The 21629-nt window shown below is 67.8% G+C and overlaps 2 protein-coding genes across 7 annotated transcripts in view; both read left to right on the forward strand.

Annotated features, from left to right (window-relative positions):
- The first annotated feature begins 181 nt into the window (after nt 1–181).
- SH2B1 (SH2B adaptor protein 1) lies at nt 182–12790 on the forward strand. Its single transcript, XM_087735102.1, is given in 11 exon segments — nt 182–297; nt 1492–2240; nt 2243–2503; nt 5113–5214; nt 5311–5402; nt 7317–7423; nt 8007–8210; nt 9984–10198; nt 10295–10466; nt 12270–12366; nt 12568–12790. Coding segments are annotated over 11 exon segments (2079 nt in total). The 5' UTR covers nt 182–236; the 3' UTR covers nt 12587–12790.
- A 2531-nt stretch (nt 12791–15321) lies between these two features.
- ATP2A1 (ATPase sarcoplasmic/endoplasmic reticulum Ca2+ transporting 1) overlaps nt 15322–21629 on the forward strand; it is a 78385-nt gene continuing 72077 nt past the window's right edge. For 5 of the 6 annotated variants that reach the window (XM_087735089.1, XM_087735092.1, XM_087735091.1 and 2 more), the window contains exons 1-5: nt 15322–15477; nt 16971–16988; nt 17151–17233; nt 17513–17617; nt 20062–20200. In XM_087735089.1, coding sequence (XP_087591215.1) covers nt 15360–15477; nt 16971–16988; nt 17151–17233; nt 17513–17617; nt 20062–20200 — 463 coding nt within the window. In that variant the 5' untranslated portion in view covers nt 15322–15359. The remainder of the gene's footprint in view (nt 15478–16970; nt 16989–17150; nt 17234–17512; nt 17618–20061; nt 20201–21629) is intronic. The other variant, XM_087735090.1, reaches the window with a different exon arrangement.

The following is a 21629-nucleotide window of genomic DNA, read 5'->3' on the forward strand; positions in this document are numbered from 1 at the left end:
AAAACCCCGCTTTCCGCCAGAAAACCCCCCCCATCCCTTTAATTATTTTTATATCAATTTATTCGCTTAGTCCGCCGGCGGGAAAAGCAAGGAAAAAAGAGGCCTCCGCCGAGAAAATAGTCCCTCGGCGCCCCGCGCATGCGCGCCGGGGCCACAAAGGGCGCGCGGCGCATGCGCAGAGCGGCCCCCGCCCGCGCCGCTCCTCCCCCCCTCCTGCGCATGCCCGCCCCCTCTCTATGGTTCTGCGGGGCGACGCTCTAGTCCTCCGAGCGCTGCCTCCATGGCGCTGGCGGGCGGGTGAGACGCTCTAGGCGGAGTTGGGGGGAGGGGGGGGGGGAAACGGGACACAAAAGGGGGGAGCAGCCGCGTCTCTACTGCTCTCGCCGCGCCGCTCTAGCCGCCCCCGGCTGCGCGCTCGGTGCGGCCGTCTCTATGGTGAGTTGGGGGGGGGGGTGTGGCTCTGCGCTACCGGAAGCGGAAGCGCTGCGGCGGCCCGGAAGCGGAAGGGGGAGGAAGGCAGAAGAGGAGGAGGAGGAGGAGGAGGAGGAGGAGGAGGAGGAGGAGGAAGAAGGGGGGGTCCGGGCCCCCCCGCCCCGTTCGTATTCGGGACCAGCGACGCGGAGCCGGGGCGGGGCGGGGCCGCCATGGTCAGCGGGGGGGGGGGGGAGGGGGCGCGGGGGGGTCTGGGGGCTGTAGGGGGGGGGGGGGACTCGGAGGGGTGTAGGGGGGGTATGGGGGCTATAGGGGGCTGGGGGGGAGGATTTGGGGGCTCCATAGGGGCGGGGGGGCTGGGGGGCGGGAGGGGGTGTTTGGGGGCGGGTATGGGGGCTATAGGGGACCAGGGGCAGCTCGGGGGGGGGGTCTTGGGGGGTATAGGAGCTATAGGGGGCCTGGGGGGGCGGGAGGGGGTCTTGGGGGGTATAGGGGCTATAGGGGGCCTGGGGGGCGGGAGGGGGTCTTGGGGGGGGTATAGGGGCTATAGGGGGCCTGGGGGGGCGGGAGGGGGTCTTGGGGGGGTATAGGGGCTATAGGGGGCTTGGGGGGCGGGAGGGGGTCTTGGGGGGGGTATAGGGGCTATAGGGGGCCTGGGGGGCGGGAGGGGGTCTTGGGGGGTATAGAGGCTATAGGGGGCTTGGGGGGCGGGTGGGGGTCTTGGGGGGGGTATGGGGGGTATAGGGGCTATAGGGGGCCGGGGGGTCCTGGGGGGGCAGGAGGGGGTCTTGGGGGGATATAGGGGCTATAGGGGGCTTGGGGGGCGGCAGGGGGTCTTGGGGGGTATAGGGGCTATAGGGGGCCTGGGGGGGCGGGAGGGGGTCTTGGGGGGGTATAGGGGCTATAGGGGGGCGGGGGGATCTTAGGGGGCGGAGTTGGGGGCTCTATAGGGGTCTGGGGGGCAGGTATGGGGGGAAGGGGGTCAGCGCTGGGTTTGGGGGCTCTGAGGGATTTGGGGGGCTCCGGGGTCCCCCTAAACGCCCCTCCCCCCCCCCCCAGGTGAGGCGGAGCGCGGCCGCCGGCCCAACCTCCCGCGGGCGTCGGGGTCCCCCGGCCCCCCCCCCCCCCCCATGACCGGCCCCGCCGCCATCGACGCCGTCAGCGCCGGGGCCGAGCCCCCCGCCCCCACCCCGCCCCCCCCGGCTTGGCGGGATTTCTGCGAGAGCCACGCCCGCGCCGCCGCCCGCGACTTCGCCCGCCGCTACCTGGCCTTCGTCGCCGCCCACCCCCAATTCGCCGGCCCCGGCGCCGAGGCCGCCTTCTCCCGCCGCTTCGCTCGCCGCTTCGTCGAGCATTTCGAACGCGAAATCGCCCGGGCGGCGGCGGCGGGGGCGGGGGCGGGGGGGGGATCCGACGCTTCCCCTCCCCCCCAACGCTGCCCCATCGCCCCCTTCACCGGCGCCCATCCCCCGCCGCCCCCTCCCCCCCGCGACCCCTCCGAAACCGGCAGCGAATCTTCCGCCGCCGCCTCCCCCTCCGAACCCCCTTTTTTTACCCCTCCCCCGTCCCAAAGCGCCGAAGATTGGGGGGGGAGGGGGGGATCGGATCCTTCCCCCCCTCCCCCCCCCAAATCCAAACTCCGCAAACGTTTCTCCCTCCGCAGCGTCGGCCGCAGCGTCCGCGGGATCCTGCAGTGGCGGGGGGGCGCCGACCCCTCCCCCCTCGCCCTCCCCCGCCCCCTCCCCCTCCCCGCCAACACCAATTCCAATTCCTCCGGCGGCGGCGGCGGCGGGGGGGGAGCCCCCACCCCCCACCCCCCTCCACCCCCCCCGACCGTTGGAGCCACCGCTTCGAACGTTTACGCTTAGGCCGAGCCCCCGCCCCCCGAAACGCGAGGGGGTCTTTAATTTCATGGTGGCCGACGACGGCGGGGGAGGGGGCGGGGGTGGGGGAGGGGGGGGGTGGGGGGGGGGGCGGGGGGGGCCCGCGGGGCCGCTGGCAGCGCTGCCGCCTGCTGCTGCGGAGACGGAGCGGGGACGGGGCCGGCCTGGAGCTCTACGTCCCCCCCAAGGTGGGGTTTGGGGGGGGGGGGGAGGTTGGGGGGCTTGGGGGGGGGTTAAGGCTGGGTTTGGGGGGGTTTGGGGGGTTAAGGCTGGGTTTGGGGGGCTTGGGGGGTTTGGGGAGGTTAAGGCTGGGTTTGGGGGGCTTGGGGGGGTTTGGGGGGCTTAAGGCTGGGTTTGGGGGGGCTTGGGGGAGTTTTGGGGGGCTTAAGGCTGGGTTTGGGGGGCTTGGGGGGTTTGGGGGCTTAAGGCTGGGTTTGGGGGGCTTGGGGGGGTTTGGGGGGGTTAAGGCTGGGTTTGGGGGGGCTTGGGGGGGTTTGGGGGGCTTAAGGCTGGGTTTGGGGGGCTTGGGGGGGTTAAGGCTGGGTTTGGGGGGCTTGGGGGGGTTTGGGGGGTTAAGGCTGGGTTTGGGGGGCTTGGGGGGGTTAAGGCTGGGTTTGGGGGGGCTTGGGGGGGTTTGGGGGGCTTAAGACTGGGTTTGGGGGGGCTTGGGGGGGTTTGGGGGGGTTAAGGCTGGGTTTGGGGGGCTTGGGGGAGTTAAGGCTGGGTTTGGGGGGGCTTGGGGGGGTTTGGGGGGTTAAGGCTGGGTTTGGGGGGGTTTGGGGGGTTAAGGCTGGGTTTGGGGGGGCTTGGGGGGGTTTGGGGGGTTAAGGCTGGGTTTGGGGGGGCTTGGGGGGGTTTGGGGGGCTTAAGGCTGGGTTTGGGGGGGCTTGGGGGGGTTTGGGGGGTTAAGGCTGGGTTTGGGGGGCTTGGGGGAGTTTTGGGGGGCTTAAGGCTGGGTTTGGGGGGTTAAGGCTCGGTTTGGGGGGTTTAAGGGGCTTTGGGGGGATTTAAGGGGTTTTGAGGGGTCTTGGGGGGTTTAAAGCTGGGTTTAAGGGGTTTGGGGGGTTTTAGGGGTTTTGGGGGGTTAAGGCTCGGTTTGGGGGGGTTGGGGGGCTTAAGGCTGGGTTTGGGGGGCTTGGGGGGTTAAGGCTGGGTTTGGGGGCTTGGGGGGGTTTGGGGGGTTAAGGCTGGGTTTGGGGGGCTTGGGGGGGTTAAGGCTGGGTTTGGGGGGGCTTGGGGGGTTTGGGGGGCTTAAGACTGGGTTTGGGGGGCTTGGGGGGTTTGGGGGGTTAAGGCTGGGTTTGGGGGGGCTTGGGGGAGTTAAGGCTGGGTTTGGGGGGCTTGGGGGGGTTTGGGGGGTTAAGGCTGGGTTTGGGGGGGTTTGGGGGGTTAAGGCTGGGTTTGGGGGGCTTGGGGGGTTTGGGGGGGTTAAGGCTGGGTTTGGGGGGCTTGGGGGGGTTTGGGGGGCTTAAGGCTGGGTTTGGGGGGCTTGGGGGGTTTGGGGGGTTAAGGCTGGGTTTGGGGGGCTTGGGGGAGTTTTGGGGGGCTTAAGGCTGGGTTTGGGGGGGTTAAGGCTCGGTTTGGGGGGTTTAAGGGGCTTTGGGGGGATTTAAGGGGTTTTGAGGGGTCTTGGGGGGTTTAAAGCTGGGTTTAAGGGGTTTGGGGGGTTTTAGGGGTTTTGGGGGGTTAAGGCTCGGTTTGGGGGGTTGGGGGGCTTAAGGCTGGGTTTGGGGGGCTTGGGGGGGTTAAGGCTGGGTTTGGGGAGGTTTAAGGGGCTTTGGGGGGATTTAAGGCGTTTTGAGGGGTCTTGGGGGGTTTAAGGCTGGGTTTGGGGGGCTTTGGGGGGTTTAAGGGGTTTTGGGGGGTTAAGGCTGGGTTTGGGGGGGTTTGGAGGGGTTCAGGGGCTTTGGGGGGCTTGGGGGGGTTAAGGCTGGGTTTGGGGGGCTTAAGGGGCTTTGGAGGGTTTTAGGGGGGTTAAGGCTGGGTTTGGGGGGGCTTGGGGGGTTTTAGGGGGTTTGGGAGGTTTAAGGCTGGGTTTGGGGGGTTTTGGGGGGTTAAGGGGCTTTGGGGGGTTTTAGGGGGGTTTAAGGCTGGGCTTGGGGGGTTGGGGGTTTTAGGGGGGTTTAAGGGGTTTTGGGGGGTTTAAGGCTGGGTTTGGGGGCGATTTTAAGTTTTGGGGGCTGAAGGCTTTTTGGGAGGAGCTTAAGGGCTTTGGGGAGGAGCTTAAGGGTTCTGGGCGGGGTTTAAGGGGTTTAGGGTGGGGGCTAAGAGCTTTGAGTGGGTTTGGGGCGGGTTTAAGAGCTTTGGGAAGGGTTTGGGGCGGGGTTTAAGGATTTTGGGGCGGGGTTTAAGGATTTTGGGCGGGGTTTAAGGGGCTGGGGGGTTTAAGGGGTTTAGGGAGGGGTTTGAGGGCTTTGGGGCGGGGTTTAAGGGCTTTGGGGAGGGGTTTAAGGGTTTTGGGCAGGGCTTAAGGGCTTTGGGGTGGGGTTTAAGGGGTTTGGGCGGGCTTTAAGGGGTTGGGGGCGGGCTTTAAGGGGTTGGGGCGGGCTTTAAGGGGTTGGGGCGGACTTTAAGGGGTTGGGGCGGGGTTTAAGGGGTTTGGGGCGGGGTTTAAGGGGTTTGGGGTGGGGTTTAAGGGGTTTGGGGTGGGTTTAAGAGGTTTGGGGCGGGGGTTAAGGCCTTTTGGGGGGGGGTAAGGATTTGGGGGGGGGGGGATTTGAAGCGTTTTGGGGGTCGGGGCGCTGACCCTCCCCCCCGCCCCCCAATTCGTGTGTGTCCCTCCCCCCCCCCCCCCAAGGCCACCAAAGCCCGGCTCAGCGTCCCCTGCTCGGCGGTGACGGCCGTCCGCACCACCACGCCGCTGGAGATGCCCGACAAGGAGAACACCTTCGTCCTCAAGGTGAGGTTTTGGGGGGAGGGACGGACGGACGGACGGACGGACGGACGGGCGGACGCCGACGCCCCCCTTTCTCGCCCCTCCCCCCCCCCCCCCAAGATGGAGAGCGGGCTGGAGTACGTGCTGGAGGCGGCCGACCCCCAGCAGCTGAGGGCCTGGCTGGCCGACATCCAGGACTGCATCAGCCCGGGGTGAGCCCCCCCCTCCCCCCCACAGCATTTTTGGGGTCCCCCCCCCCCTTGATTTCAGACCCCCCTCCCCCCTTGCTTTTCCCCTTTTTTCCCCTCTTTTCCCCCCCCCCTGTTTCTGCCCCCAACCCCCACCTCGGGCTCCGCCGCCCCCCGCCATTTTGTGTCCCCCCTCCCCCCGTTAATTTGGGGGTCCCTTCCCCCCTTTTCCCCCTCCTTTCCCCCCCTTTTCTGCTCTGTTTTTCCCGATTTTCTTTTTTATCCCAGTTTTTTCTCCCCTTTTTTTCCTTTTTTCCTTTTTTTGTGGTTTTTTTTATATCCCAGGTTTTTTTCCCATTTTTTTTCCCGTTTTTTTTCCCGTTTTTTTTCCCGTTTTTTTTCCCGTTTTTTTCCCATTTTTTTCCCTTTTTTTCCCTTTTTTTTCATTTTTTTGCTTTTTTTCCCTTTTTTCCTTTTTTCCTTTTTTCTCTTTATTTTCCTTTTTTTTCCATTTTTATCCTTTTTTTTTCATTTTTTTCCTTTTTTTCCCTTTTTTCCTTTTTTCTCTTTATTTTCCTTTTTTTTCCATTTTTTTCCTTTTCTTTCCGTTTTTCTTTCTATTTTTTCCATTTTTTTCCATTTTTTTCCATTTCTTTTCCCTTTTTTTTTCCCCTTTTTTCTATTTATTTTCCATTTTGTTTCCTATTTTTTCCCCCTTTTTTCCCCCTTTTTCCCCCGTTTCCCCATTTTTCCCCCTCTTTTCCCTTTTTTTGCTCTTTTCCCCTTTTTCTTTTCTTCTTTGTTTCTTCCCCCTCCCCCCCCCGGGGGTCCTCTCCCCTCCCCCCCAGGGGTCCCCCAACCCCTCCCTCCCCCCCCGGGGGTCCCTAACCCCTTCCCCCCCCAACCCCTCCCTCCCCCCGGGGGTCCCCCAACCCCTCCCCCCCCCCAGGAGTCCCCTCCCCTCCCCCCCAGGGGTCCCTAACCCCTTCCCCCCCCCCCAACCCCTCCCTCCCCCCGGGGGTCCCCCAACCCCTTCCCCCCCAGGGGTCCCCTTCCCTCCCCCCCGGGGGTCCCTAACCCCTTCCCCCCCCAACCCCTCCCCCCCCCCCGGGGGTCCCCCAACCCCTCCCCCCCCCCGGGGGTCCCCCAACCCCTCCCCCCCCCCCAGGGGTCCCCTCCCCTCCCCCCCCGGGGGTCCCTAACCCCTTCCCCCCCAACCCCTCCCTCCCCCGGGGGTCCCCCAACCCCTCCCCCCCCCAGGGGTCCCCTCCCCTCCCCCCCAGGGGTCCCTAACCCCTTCCCCCCCCCAACCCCTCCCTCCCCCCGGGGGTCCCCCAACCCCTCCCCCCCCCCGGGGGTCCCCCAACCCCTTCCCCCCCAGGGGTCCCCTCCCCTCCCCCCCCGGGGGTCCCTAACCCCTTCCCCCCCCAACCCCTCCCTCCCCCCGGGGGTCCCCCAACCCCTCCCCCCCCCCCCAGGGGTCCCCCCGGGGTCCCTAACCCCTTCCCCCCCAACCCCTCCCTCCCCCCGGGGGTCCCCCAACCCCTCCCCCCCCAGGGGTCCCCTCCCCTCCCTCCCCCGGGGGTCCCCCAACCCCTCCCCCCCCAGGAGTCCCCTCCCCTCCCCCCAGGGGTCCCTAACCCCTTCCCCCCCAACCCCTCCCTCCCCCGGGGGTCCCCCAACCCCTTCCCCCCCAGGGGTCCCCTTCCCTCCCCCCCGGGGGTCCCTAACCCCTTCCCCCCCCAACCCCTCCCCCCCCCGGGGGTCCCCCAACCCCTCCCCCCCCCCAGGGGTCCCCTCCCCTCCCCCCGGGGGTCCCTAACCCCTTCCCCCCCCAACCCCTCCCTCCCCCCGGGGGTCCCCCAACCCCTCCCCCCCCCCCCCCAGGGGTCCCCTCCCCTCCCCCCCGGGGGTCCCTAATCCCTTTCCCCCCCCCAGGGAGGAAGCGGAGCCCCCGGCCCCCCCCTGCCTCAACCACTCGGAGAGCGGCTCCGGCCGGGAGCTGCCGCTGCTGCGGGGGGAGAGCAGCGAGCACCTGGCGCAAGGTGAGCCCCCAACCCCCCAGCCCCCCCAGCCCCCCAACTTCCCCGTGACCCCCCCAAACTCCCCACCCCTCCCCCAATTTCCCCCCAACCCCCCCAATTTCCACCCCATTTCCCCCCAAAGCCCCCCGACGTCTCAGGGACCCCCCAATTTCCCCCCAAATCCACCCCTTTCCTCCCCCACCCCACCCCCAGTTTCTCTACGCCCCCCCCAACCCCCCCAATTCCCCCCACCCCCCCCAGTTTCTCAGTGACCCCCCCCCAGTTTCCCCCCAAAGCCCCCAATTTCCGCCCCGCCCCCCAGTTTCATCTGAACCCCCCAATTTCCCCCCAAACCCCCCAATTTCCACCCCACCCCCCCCCAGTTTCCCCCCAACCCCCCCAATTTCCACCCCAACCCCCCCACCCCCCCCCCCAAACCCCCCAGTTTCCCCCCAAACCCCCCAATTTCCCCCTCAAACCCCCCAGTTTCTGAGTGACCCCCCCCCCCCAAACTCCCCCCAAACCCCCATTCCCCCCTCCCCCCCCCCCCCGTTTCTCGGTGCCCCCCCATTTCTGGGTGACCCCCGCTGTCCCCCGCCCCCAGGTGCCTACGGGGGTCTCTCCGAGCGCCCCTCGGCCTCCGTCTCCCCCAGTTCCGTCGCCGCCTCCCGACTGGGCTCCATGGAGCTGCCGCCCCCCCCCGAGCTGCCCCCCCGCGTCCCCATCGAGGAGGCGGGCGAGCGCCTCCAGGGCCCCCTCCCCCCCGCGCTGCTGCACGCCCCCTTCCCCGACCCCCCCGACGCGGCAGGTAAGGGGCTGGGGGGGTTGGGGGGGGCTGGACCCCCGTTTTGGGGCATTTTGGGGAGAATTTGGGGGCTGCACCCCGATTCTGGGGTCTTTGGGGGGGGGTTGGGGGGGCTGGACCCCCGTTTTGGGGCCTTTGGGGGGCTGCGCCCCAATTCTGGGCGTCTTTGGGGGGGGGGTTGGGGTGGCTGGACCCCAGTTTCGGGGTCTTTGGGGGGGCTGTGCCCCAGTTTGGGGGGGTTTCGGGGAGGTTTTGGGGGGCTGCACCCCAATTCAAGGGGCTTTGGGGGGGGGATTTGGGGGCTGGACCCCAATTCGGGGGGTTTTGGGGGGGTGGGGGGGCCGCACCCCGATTTGGGGGGCTTTGGGGGGAGATTTGGGGGCTGAACCCCAATTCGGGGGGTTCTCGGGAAAATTGGGGGGGCTGGACCCCGATTTTGGGGCATTTCAGGGAGAATTTGGGGGCTGCACCCCAATTCTGGTGGCTTTGGGGGGGGGTTGGGGGCTGGGCCCCAGTTTTGGGGTCTTTGGGGGGATTTGGGGGCCGCCCCCTGGTTCTGGGGCTCCCGGGGGGTTTTGGGGGTCCCTGTCTCCCCTGCACAACTTTGGGGTTCCTGTGCCTTCCCGGGGCTCCCAGCACCTCGGGGGCCCCCATTTCCCCCCTTTTCCCCCCAAAACCTCCCGCTCCCCCCGTTCCCCTCAACCCCCCCCACCCCCCATTTCTTCCCCCAAAACCTCCATTTCCCCCCAAAGCCCCTGTTCCCCCCCCGGACCCCCCAAACCCCCATTTTCCCCCCATTTCCCCAAAAACCCCCTGTTCCCCCTCCCCATTCCCCCCCATTTTCCCCCGTTTCCCCCCAAAACGCCTTGTTTCCCCCCCATTCCCCCCCATTCCCCCCCATTCCCCCCCATTTCCCCCCATTTCTCCCCATTTCTCTCCAAACCACCCCAAAATCCAATTTCCCCTGCATTTCCCCCCCATTTCCCCCCATTTCCCCTCCATTTCCCCCTTGTTTCCCCCGTTTCCCCTCCATTTCCCCCCAAACCACCCCAAAACCCCATTTCCCCTCCATTTCACCCCAAAACCCCATTTCCCCCCCGTTTCCCCCCGTTTCCCCCCCATTTCCCCCCAAACCACCCTAAAAACCCATTTCCCCTCCGTTTCCCCTCCGTTTCCCCCCAAACCACCCCAAAACCCCGTTTCCCCCCGTTTCCCCCCGTTTCCCCCCCATTTCCCCTTCATTTCCTCCCCAAACCACCCCAAAACCCCATTTCTCCTCCATTTCCCCCTGTTTCCCCCCCATTTCCCCTCCGTTTCTCCTCCATTTCCTCCCCAAACCACCCCAAAACCCCATTTCCCCCCCGTTTCCCCCCGTTTCCCCCCCGTTTCCCCCCTATTTCCCCCCCCCATTTCCCCCCAAAACCCCATTTCCCCCCATTTCCCCCATTTCCCCTCCATTTCCTCCCCAAACCACCCCAAAACCCCATTTCCCCTCCGTTTCCCCTCTGTTTCCCCCCAAAACCCCATTCCCCCCCCATTCCCCCTCCATTTCCCCCCAAACCACCCCAAAAACCCATTTCCCCCCCGTTTCCCCCCCATTTCCCCCCCCGTTTCCCCCCCCATTTCCCCCCCAAACCACCCCAAAACCCCATTTCCCCCCCGTTTCCCCCCCATTTCCCCCCTATTTCCCCCCATTTCCCCCCAAACCACCCCAAAACCCCATTTCCCCCCCCCAGCCCCCCCCCCCCCCCTGACCCCCCCCCGCCCCCCTGGCAGGGCCGTTCCTCTTCCAGGCGGAGGCGGGCGAGGGGGACCCCCTGGAGCACCCCCTTTCCGACTACCCCTGGTTCCACGGGACCCTCTCCCGCCTGAAGGCGGCCCAGCTGGTGTTGGCCGGCGGCGCCGGCAGCCACGGCGTCTTCCTGGTGCGGCAGAGCGAGACGCGCCGCGGCGAGTACGTCCTCACCTTCAACTTCCAGGGCAAAGCCAAGGTAACGCAACGGCGGCGGCGGCGGCGGCGGCGGCGGCGCGCGACGCCACCCCTTCGCGGGTGACGCCGCCTGTCGCGTCGTTCTCGCCCCCGCCAGCACCTGCGGCTGTCGCTGAACGAGGAGGCGCAGTGCCGGGTGCAGCACCTCTGGTTCCAGACCATTTTCGACATGTTGGAGCATTTCCGCGTCCACCCCATCCCCCTGGAGTCCGGGGGTTCCAGCGACGTCACCCTCCTCAGTTACGTGGTGGCCTCCCAGCGCCTGCACGGTGAGGGGACGCCCGCCCGCCGACAACAGCCGCGCGCCGACAGCAGCCAGCGGTTCCCGGGGGGGGGGAGCGACCCCGCTGCCCGGGGAGCGGCTCTCGGGGAAGGCGCGCGGGTGTTCCCTCCGGCTGTGCGTGTGGGTGTGCGTGCGGGGGGGGGGGGGGTGTTCCCTCTCCGGGTGTGCGTGTCGGCATCTAACACCCCGCCCCTGACGCCCACGTGCGCGGCGAGGCCTTCCCTCAGCGTGTGTGCGTCTGTCCGCCTGTCCCCTCCGTCCGCCTGCGCGCGCGCGTCCGGTTGTTCCTTCCCCGGCTGCGCACGCATGTGGTTAACGTGGATCGCCCCGAACGCACGTGTTGGTGTCAAGGTGTTCCCTCAGCGTGCGTGCGTGCTTGTCCGGTTGTTCCCTCTCCGCCTGTGCGCATCTGTGTTACCGCACGCTTGTCTGGTTGTTCGTTTTCCGCCTGTGCGTCTCTGTATTAACGCCCTACCCCAAACGTGCGTATTTGTGTCCGCCTGTTCCCTCTGCACACGGGCGTTGTCTCTCCACGCGCGCGATGTTGAGCTGTTCCCCATGCGTCCGTCTGGCTGTTGGCTGCGCGTGTGTACGCAACGCGCGTCCGGTTGGTTGTTTTCCGGCTGTGCACGTCTGCGTTTAACGTTCCCCACCCCAAACGTAGGCATCGCCGTCCAGCTGTTCCCTCGGTGTGTGCGTGTGTCCGGCTGTTGTCCGTGCACGTGTGCGGTTGTTCCTTCTCCGCCTGTGCGCGTCTGTGTCTGACGCTACCCGTCTCTAGTATCCGTGTTTGTGTCCGGGTGTTCTCTTTGCTCGCGTCCGGCTGTTCGCTCTGTGCGCGCCTGTGCGCTTGGTTGTTTCCTTTCGGGTGTGCTCGTCCGCATCTAACGTTTCCCGCCCCAACCGTATGCCTTTACGTCCGGCTGTTCTCCCTGCGTGCGTGTCCGCCTGTTCCCTCCACACGTGCGTGCCCGCCTGTTCCCCGTGTGTGTGCGTGCATCTGGCTGTTCTCTCTCCGGGTGTGCGTGTCCCCGTCTGCCCTTCCCCCCGCCACACGTACGCATTTGCGTCCGCCTGTTCCTTCTCCCCGTGTCCGCCTGTTCCCTCTCTGTGTCTTTGTGTCCAGCTGTTCCCTCCCCATGTGTCCGTGTGTAGCTGTTCTTTTTCTATGCATCCGGCTGTTCTCTCTCTGAGTGTCCGGCTGTTCCCTCTCCGTGTCTGTCTGTCCGGCTGTTCCCTCTCCGTGTGTCCGTATCTGACTGTTGTCCCCCCCCCCCACGCATCTGGCTGTCCCCGCCGCCATGTCTCCGGCTGTTCCCTCTCCGCGTGTCCAGCTGTTCCCCTTCCACGTCTGTGCATCCGGCTGTTCCCTGCGTCTGGCTGTTCCCTCTCCGTGTGTCCGGCTGTTCCCCCTCCGTGCCCGTGTGTCCGGCTGTTTCCCCTCCACGTCTGTGCGTCCGGCTCTTCCCCCTCCGTGCGTCCGGCTGTTCCCTCTCCACGTGCCTGGCTGTTTTCCCTCCATGTCCGTGTGTCCAGCTGTCCCCTCCCCACGTGTCTGCGTCCGGCTGTTCCCCCTCCCTGTGTCCGTATCTGACTGTCCCCCCCAAGCGTCCGGCTGTCCCCGTCACCGCCGCGTCTCCGGCTGTTCCCTCTCCACGCGTCCGGCTGTTCGCCCTCCCTCTCCACGTGTCCGGCTGTCCCCCCCCCGGCGTGTCTGTCTGTCCCACACCCCCCCCCCCCCCCCAGCGTCTCTCATGGGGTCTCTGTCCCCCCCCGCCCCCCGCTGCAGGCCGGGACAGGTCCGGGAGCCGCTCGGCCGCCTGTGAGCCCGACCCCCGCAGCCCCGACTCGCCCGCGCTCCTCTCCATCGCCACGAGTGACTGTTTGTAAGTGTGACGCCGCGACGGGCGGGAGGGGTGACGACGCGGCGGCGGGACAACACCCGACGCCCACCCCGACGGCCCCCCCCCCCCCCCCCAGACAACGCCACCCATCACCCCCGCGGCCCCGAGGGGGGACACCCGCCTCGCAACACCCCGACGTCCGCCTGACACCCCCTCCCCCTTTTTTTTTTCCCCTTTTTACAGAGGCGAGCACCTCCCGTAGCGGCCCCCCGCCGCCGCCGGGACCCCCCGAACCCCCCGGCGAGGAGGAGGAGGAGGAGGAGGAGGAAGGAACAGTCGGCGGCGAAGCGGGGGCAGGAGCCCCCCACCCCGAAGACCCCGAGGGGGGAGCGGGCCGCGCTTGGGCCGTCGGCAACCAGTACTCCTTCGTCTGACGCGACCCCCGCCCCCTCCCCCCCCCCCCCCCCCCCCAAAAAAACACCCCCCCACGGACCTCATTGCACCCCCCGCCCCCCACCTGTACCCCCCACGCGCGGCGGTACGGCCCCCGCGGCCCCCCCCAGGTACGTTACAGCCCCCCAACAACCACACTACAGGGGTGGGGGAGGGGTATCCCCACCCCCACCCCCCTCTCCGACCCACCCTCCCCCCCCCCCCCGAGGTTTATTTTTCTATGGGGGGGGTGGGGGGGGGTGGGGGTCGCTTCTGCCCCACCCCCACCCCCTTCCCCCCCCCCTCCCCCTCCCCCCCCCCCCCCGTTTCGGGTCGGTTTGTACAGAAACCGCGGGCGCTTTTTAAAAGAAAAGCGGAAAATCGGAGCCCTCGGCCTCGTTTTGGGGGGGGGGGGGGGCGCCCCTAATTCGGGGGGGGGGCTCCGGGGCGGGGGAGGGGCGTGGGGCTGCGCCGATGCCGGGGGAGGGGGATTTGGGGACCCTTTTGGGGGGTCCCCAGGGGGTTTGGGGGTCCCGGACCCCGATTTTGGGGTCCCGGTTGTTGGTTTTGAGGGTCCTGCTCCCAGTTTTGGGGTCCCGGACCCCAATTTTGGGGGTCACAGCCTCATTTTGAGGTCGCAGGCCCCAATTTGGGGCTCCTGGTCCCAGTTTCGGGGGTCCCAGACCCCAACGTTGGGGTCCCAGTCCCCATTTTGGGGTCCCAGACCCCAGTTTCGGGGGTCCCAGTCCCCAATGTTGGGGTCCCAGTCCCCATTTTGGGGGTCTCTGTCCCCATTTTGGGGGGTCTCCAGCCCCATTTTTGGGGGGCCCAGCCCCATTTTGGGGGGGTCCTGACCCTATTGGGGGGTTCCCGGTCCCATTTTGGGGGTCCTGACCCCATTTTGGGGGACCCCAGACCCATTTAGGGGTCCTGATCCTATTGGGGGGGGGTCCCTGCCCCCATTTTGGGCGGACCCCAGCCCCATTTTGGGGTCCCGGCCCCCCGGGGGAGCCGCAGCTGCTGGGGGGGGGGGCTGGGTCGCCCCTCCCCCACCCCCCTCCCCCACCCTCCCCCCAATCCGGGGCGCAGCTGCTCCCCTCCCCCCCCCCCCGCCCCCGGGGGCTATTTTGGGCCCCAGCACCTTATAGGGTAAAGCCCAGCACCCTCCCGCCCCTCCCCCACCCCCCCTCCCCCACCCCCAGGACCCCCCACCCCCCGTCCCCTCCCCCGGCCGGGTGCTGGGTGCCGGCGGGGGGATTTATACCCGCCGTGGGGTGCCCCCCGCCCCCACCCCCGCCAGCCCCCACGGCGGGGGAGGGGGGGGGGACACACGACGGGGGCCCGGCACGGGGCTGCCCCATAGATGCCGTGGGGCTGGGGGACACACACGACCCCCGCCCCCCCCCTGCTATGGGGCAGGGTGGGGGGCTCGGGCCCCCAACCTGCTGTGGGGCTGGGGGTGCGCGCGTCTGAGCCCCCTAACTGCTATGGGGCAGGTGTGGGGGTCCTGACCCCCAACCAGCTGTGGGGCAGGGGGTCTGAGTGTCCCAGCCCGCTGTGGGGCAGGTGTGGGGGTCCTGACCCCCAACCACCTGTGGGGCAGGGGTCTGAGTGTCCCAGCCCGCTGTGGGGCAGGTGTGGGGGTCCTGACCCCCAACCAGCTGTGGGGCAGGGGTCTGTGTGTCCCAGCCCGCTGTGGGGCAGGTGTGGGGGTCCTGACCCCCAACCACCTGTGGGGCAGGGGTCTGTGTGTCCCAGCCCGCTATGGGGCAGGTGTGGGGGTCCTGACCCCCAACCACCTGTGGGGCAGGGGTCCATGTGTCCCAGCCCGCTGTGGGGCAGGTGTGGGGGTCCTGACCCCCAACCAGCTGTGGGGCAGGGGTCTGAGTGTCCCAGCCCACTGTGGGGCAGGCCATGGGGCTGGGGGTCCATGCGTCGCAGCCCGCTATGGGGCAGCCCGTGGGGGTCCCCGCCCGCTGTGGGGCAGCCGCCGTGGGGCAGGGACCCCCCGCCGTGGGGCTGCCCCCGCCAAAGGCCAAGGTTGGGGTAACCGGAGCCGGCCGGCGGCAGCTGCCGCTCGGGTTTCCAGCGGGAACCCAACACCCCCCGGCCCCCCGCGCCGTGGGGCAGCCCCACACCCCCTTACCCCCACCCCCCGCTGACCCCCGCCGCCAGGACGCGACCCCCGCCCCACGCCGCCGTGGGGCAGAGCGGGGGGGGGCGACACCGAATCCCTGTTTACACCGCGGGCGGGGATCCGGTTTCGGGGACCCCCGAGGGGATTTGGGGGGGGGGGCGCCCCACTCCCGCCTGTCCGTCACGGCCAGAAATAACCCGAGGGGGGGATGGGGGCGTTGAGTGACGCCGGGGGCTGCGATGGCGCCGGGGGGCGGCGTCGGCGGCGGGGGGTGGGCTCGGGGTGGCCCCTCATAAGCCCCCGCGTCGGCCCCCCGAAGGCGCCTGGGGTTTTTTTTTTTTCTCCCCTGTTCCCCTCCCCCCCTTTTTTTTTCCCCCCTCCCCCTCTTCTTTTTTTTTTTTTTTTTTTTTTTTTTTTTTGTCCCCCCCTCGACCCCGGTTTCGCCGGCGCCGGCGCGGGGGCCGCCATGGAGAACGCCCACGCCAAGACGGTGGAGGAGTGCCTGGCCTATTTCGGGGTGACCGAGAACGTGGGGCTCTCCCCCGAGCAGGTCAAGAGGAGCCTGGAGAAGTACGGGCACAACGGTGAGCGGGGGGGGACATGGGGACATTGGGGGACAGGGGGGGACATGGGGACATTGGGGGACAGGGGGGACATTGGGGATGTGGGGGGACATGGGGACATTGGGGGACAGGGGGACATTGGGGGACACGGGGACATGGAGATGTGGCGGGACGTTGGGGATGTGGGGGGACGGGGGGACATTGGGGGACAGGGGGGCATGGGGACATTGGGGGACGGGGGGGGCATGGGGACATTGGGGGACGGGGGGGACAGGGGGACATTGGGGATGTGGGGGGACGGGGGGGACATTGGGGATGTGGGGACGTGGGGGGACATTGGGGGACAGGGGGGACAGGGGGACATTGGGGATGTGGGGGGACGGGGGGACATTGGGGGACGGGGGGACATTGGGGGACAGGGGGGCATGGGGACATTGGGGGACGGGGGGGACAGGGGGACATTGGGGGACGGGGGGGACAGGGGGACATTGGGGATGTGGGGACGTGGGGGGACATTGGGGGACAGGGGGGACAGGGGGACATTGGGGATGTGGGGGGACAGGGGGACATTGGGGGACGGGGGGACATTGGGGGACACGGGGACATGGAGATGTGGCGGGACGTTGGGGCTGGGGGGGACATTGGGGGACGTGGGGGGATGGGGGGACATTGGGGATGTGGGGGGACGGGGGGGGACATTGGGGGACAGGGGGACATTGGGGGACAGGGGGACATTGGGGGACACGGGGATATGGGGATGTGGCGGGACGTTGGGGACGTGGGGGGACAGGGGACATGGGGGGGACAGGGGGACATTGGGGGACGTGGGGGGATGGGGGGACGGGGGGATGTGGGGGGACAGGGGGACATTGGGGGGGACACAGGGACATGGGGACATGGGGGGACGTTGGGGATATTGGGGGACATGAGGGGACGGGGACATTGGGGGACATGGGGACAGGGGGATGTGGGGGGACACGGGGACATTGGGGGACAGGGGGGGATGGGGACGTTGGGGACATGGGGGGACGTTGGGGATGTGGGGGGCGAGGGGGACACGGGGAAATGGGGGGACAGGGGGACGTGGGGGGATACGGGGATGTGGGGGGACAGGGGGACATTGGGGGACAGGGGGACATTGGGGGACGGGGGGACAGGGGGATGTGGGGGGACGGGGGGACGTGGGGGGACGGGGGGACATGGGGACGTGGCGGGACATTGGGGGGATGGGGGACATGGGGGACATGGGGGATGTTGGGGACAGGGGGGTGTGGGGGGGCATTGGGGACAGGGGGACATTGGGGACATCAGGACGTGGGGGGACATGGGGGGACGTGGGGTGACATTGGGGACGTTGGGGACACGGGGGGACAACGGGGACGGGGGACACGCGGGGGTGTGGGGGACGTGGGGGGACGCGGGGGGGGGGGGGCGCGCGGGGCGACACCGGTGGCGCCGCTCACGGGTCCCCCCGCCCCGTGTCCCCTTAACGCGTCCCCTCTCCGTCCCCGCAGAGCTCCCGGCCGAGGAGGGTGAGTGTCCGCCCGTCTTGGGGGGTCCCCCCGCCCCCCCGTGCCCTTTGACCCCCTCCTTGTCCCCAAATCCCCCTTTTTTTGTCCCCAAATCCCCTTTTTTTGTCCCCAAATCCCCTTTTTTTGTCCCCAAATCCCCTTTTTTGTCCCCAAATCCGGCAGGGAAGACGATCTGGGAGCTGGTGGTGGAGCAGTTCGAGGACCTGCTGGTGCGGATCCTGCTGCTGGCCGCCTGCATCTCCTTCGTGAGTGGCACCGGGGGGGGGGGGACACAGGGGACACGGGGGGGGTGACACACACGCGTCTGGGTCCCCCGGCGAGGGGGGGACGATGGCGGCGGCGGCCCCGGCGTCCTTGGGGGTGACCTCGGCGCGGATCCGGTGTCGTCTCAAGTGTCGGCAGCTGCTTTTTTTGGGGGGGGGGGGGGGCACACGCGCGCGCGGCGGGGACGCGGTGGGGACAGCTGGGTTGTCACCGCGTGTGTCATCGTCCGTCGTGTCCCCCCCCCCCCCCGCGTCCCCAAGGTGCTGGCGTGGTTTGAGGAGGGGGAGGAGACCATCACCGCCTTCGTGGAGCCCTTCGTCATCCTCCTCATCCTGGTGGCCAACGCCGTGGTGGGCGTCTGGCAGGTAAGGGGGGGGGGGGGACACGTGGGGACACGTGGGGACACGTGGGGTCATGCGGGGACACGTGGGGACGGGGCTGGGGGACATGGGGACAGAGCTTGGGGACATGGGGACACCTGGGGACACGTGGGAATGGGGCTGGGGGACACGGGGACACAGATGGGGACATGGGGACACGTGGGGACGTGGGCACGGGGCTGGAGGACATGGGGACACGTGGGGCAGGGCTGGGGGACACGGGGACAGAGCTGGGGGACATGGGGACACCTGGGGACACGTGGGGACGGGGCTGGGGGACATGGGGACAGAGCTTGGGGACATGGGGACACGTGGGGACACGTGGGAATGGGGCTGGGGGACACGGGGACAGAGCTGGGGGACACGGGGACACAGATGGGGACATGGGGACACGTGGGGACGTGGGCACGGGGCTGGAGGACATGGGGACACGTGGGGCAGGGCTGGGGGACACGGGGACAGAGCTGGGGGACATGGGGACACCTGGGGACATGGGGGAATGGGGCGGGGGGGGATGGGCACGGGGGTGGGGGACATGGGGACATGTGGGGACGTGGGCACGGGGCTTGGGGACATGGGGACACGTGGGGACGGGGCTGGGGGACACGGGGACAGAGATGGGGGACATGGGGACACAGATGGGGACATGGGGACATGTGGGAATGGGGCTGGGGGACGTGGGGACACCTGGGGACATGGGGACGTGGGAATGGGGCTGGGGGACACGGGGACACGTGGGGACGGGGTTTGGGGACACGGGGACAGAGATGGGGACGTGGGGACAGGGATGGGGACAGGGATGCAGTGACAGCGATGTGGCTGTGGGGACCTGGCCGGGGACATGGGGACATGGGGACATGGGGACAGCCCTGGGGACCCCTGTCCCTGAGCATCCCTGGTGTCCGTGTCCCCCTGCTGTCCCCATGGTGTCTCCTTGATGTCCCCAATGTCCCCTGATGTCCCTCGATGTCCCCACGGTGTCCCCAATGTCCCCTGATGTCCCAGTGTCCCCATGGTATCCCTCGGTGTCCCCATGGTGTCCCCAATGTCCCCCGATGTTCCTGTGGTGTCCCCCGATGTCCCGGTGTCACTCGATGTCCCCATGGTGTCCCCAATGTCCCCTGATGTGCCTGTGTCCCCATGGTATCCCTCGGTGTCCCCATGGTGTCCCCGATGTCCTCGATGTCCCCATGGTGTCCCTCGATGTCCCCCCATGGTGTCCCCAATGTCCCCTGATGTCCCTGTGGTGTCCCCTGATGTCCTGGTGTCCCCAATGTCCCCCCACGGTGTCCCCAAGGTCCCCCCATGGTGTCCCCGATGTCCCCATGGTGTCCCCTCATGGTGTCCCCAATGTCCCCTGATGTCCCTGTGGTGTCCCCTGATGTCCCAGTGTCCCTCGATGTCCCCATGGTGTCCCCTCATGGTGTCCCTGCTGTCCCCTGATGTCCCTGTGGTGTCCCCTGATGTCCTGGTGTCCCTCGATGTCCCCACGGTGTCCCCAATGTCCCCCCACGGTGTCCCCAAGGTCCCCCCATGGTGTCCCCGATGTCCCCATGGTGTCCCCTCATGGTGTCCCCAATGTCCCCTGATGTCCCTGTGGTGTCCCCTGATGTCCCGGTGTCCCTCGATGTCCCCATGGTGTCCCTGATGTCCCCATGGTGTCCCCTCCTGGTGTCCCCTCATGGTGTCCCTGCTGTCCTCTGATGTCCCTGTGGTGTCCCCTGATGTCCTGGTGTCCCTCGATGTCCCCACGGTGTCCCCAATATCCCCCCACGGTGTCCCCAAGGTCCCCCCATGGTGTCCCCGATGTCCCCATGGTGTCCCCTCATGGTGTCCCCGCTGTCCCCTGATGTCCCTGTGGTGTCCCCTGATGTCCCAGTGTCCCTCGATGTCCCCATGGTGTCCCCGATGTCCCCATGGTGTCCCCTCATGGTGTCCCCTCATGGTGTCCCCCGCTGTCCCCTGATGTCCCTGTGGTGTCCCCTGATGTCCTGGTGTCCCCAATGTCCCCCCACGGTGTCCCCAAGGTCCCCCCATGGTGTCCCTGATGTCCCCATGGTGTCCCCTCATGGTGTCCCCGCTGTCCCCTGATGTCCCTGTGGTGTCCCCTGATGTCCTGGTGTCCCCAATGTCCCCCCACGGTGTCCCCAAGGTCCCCCCATGGTGTCCCTGATGTCCCCATGGTGTCCCCTCATGGTGTCCCTGCTGTCCCCTGATGTCCCTGTGGTGTCCCCTGATGTCCCAGTGTCCCTTGATGTCCCCATGGTGTCCCCTCATGGTGTCCCCGCTGTCCCCTGATGTCCCTGTGGTGTCCCCTGATGTCCTGGTGTCCCTCGATGTCCCCACGGTGTCCCCAATGTCCCCTGATGTCCCTGTGGCGTCCCCCGCTGTCCCCCGCTGTCCCCTGACGTCCCCCGCTGTCCCCGCAGGAGCGGAACGCGGAGAACGCCATCGAGGCGCTGAAGGAGTACGAGCCGGAGATGGGGAAGGTTTATCGCGCCGACCGCAAGGCCGTGCAGCGCATCAAGGCGCGGGACCTCGTCCCCGGGGACATCGCCGAGGTGGCCGGTGAGGGGACACGGGGACACGGGGGGGACGTGGCCGAGGTGGCCGGTGAGGGGACACGGGGACACGGGGGGGACATCGCCGAGGTGGCCGGTGAGGGGACACGGGGACACGGGGGGGACATCGCTGAGGTGGCCGGTGAGGGGACACGGGGGGACGTGGGGAGGTGGGGGGACATCGCCGAGGTGGCCGGTGAGGGGACATGGGGACACGGGGGGACGTGGCCGAGGTGGCCGGTACGGGGACACGGGGGGACGTGGGGACGTGGGGACATGGAGGGACATCGCCGAGGTGGCCGGTACGGGGACACGGGGGGGACGTGGCCGAGGTGGCCGGTGAGGGGACACGGGGGGGACGTGGGGACGTGGGGGGACATCGCCGAGGTGGCCGGTGAGGGGACACGGGGACACGGGGGGGACGTGGGGGGACATCGCCGAGGTGGCCGGTGAGGGGACACGGGGACACGGGGGGGACGTGGCCGAGGTGGCCGGTACGGGGACACGGGGGGGACGTGGGGACGTGGGGGGACATCGCCGAGGTGGCCGGTGAGGGGACAGGGGGACACGGGGGGGACATCGCCGAGGTGGCCGGTGAGGGGACACGGGGACACGGGGGGGGACACACACACGGGGCCCCCCAGGCCACTGGTGGATCCTAGGGAGCCCCCCAACCCCCTGGAGGTTCCCAGTAGCTCCCAGTAGCTTCCGTGAGCTCCCAGTAGGTCCCAGGATCCCCCAGTAGCTCCCAATATCGCCCAGTAACCTCTAGGAGATCCCAGTAGCTCCCAGTCGCCCCCAGTAGCTCCCAGTAACCTCCAGTAGCTCCTAATAACTTCCATGAGCTCCCAGTAGGTCCCAGGATCCCCCAGTAACTCCCAATATTGCCCAGTAACCTCTAGGAGATCCTAGTAGCTCCCAGTTAGCTCCAGTAGCTCCCAGTAACCCCCAGTAGCTCCCAGTAGGTCCCAGGATTCCCTGGTAACTCCCAATATCGCCCAGTAACCTCTAGGAGATCCCAGTAGCTCCCAGTCGCCCCCGGTCACTCCCAGCAAGTGCTGGCAGCTCCCAGTAAGCCCCAGTAGCTGCCAGTAACCTCCAGTACCTCCTTGTAACCTCCAGTAGCTCCCAGTATGTCCAGTAACTGCCAGTAAATTCTAGTAGTTCCCAGTAACTCCCAGTAAGCACTGGCACCTCCCAGTAACCCCCAGTAGCTCCCAGTAACTCTCAGTGATTGCCAGGAGCTCCCAGTAACATCTGGGAGCTCCCAGTAGCCCCCAGTAACCCCTAGTAGTTCTCAGTAACCCCCAGTAACTGCTGGCAGCTCCCAGTAACCCCCAGTAGCTCCCAGTATCCCCCAGTAACTCCCGATATTGGCTAGTAACCCCCAGGGGCTCCCATTAGCCCCTCCCAGTGCTCCCAGTAACCCCCAGTTT

This window comes from Nipponia nippon, unplaced genomic scaffold (genome assembly GCF_047370975.1).
Source record: "Nipponia nippon isolate SJK-2023a ecotype South Korea unplaced genomic scaffold, ASM4737097v1 scaffold_52, whole genome shotgun sequence".
Classification (NCBI taxonomy): domain Eukaryota; kingdom Metazoa; phylum Chordata; class Aves; order Pelecaniformes; family Threskiornithidae; genus Nipponia; species Nipponia nippon.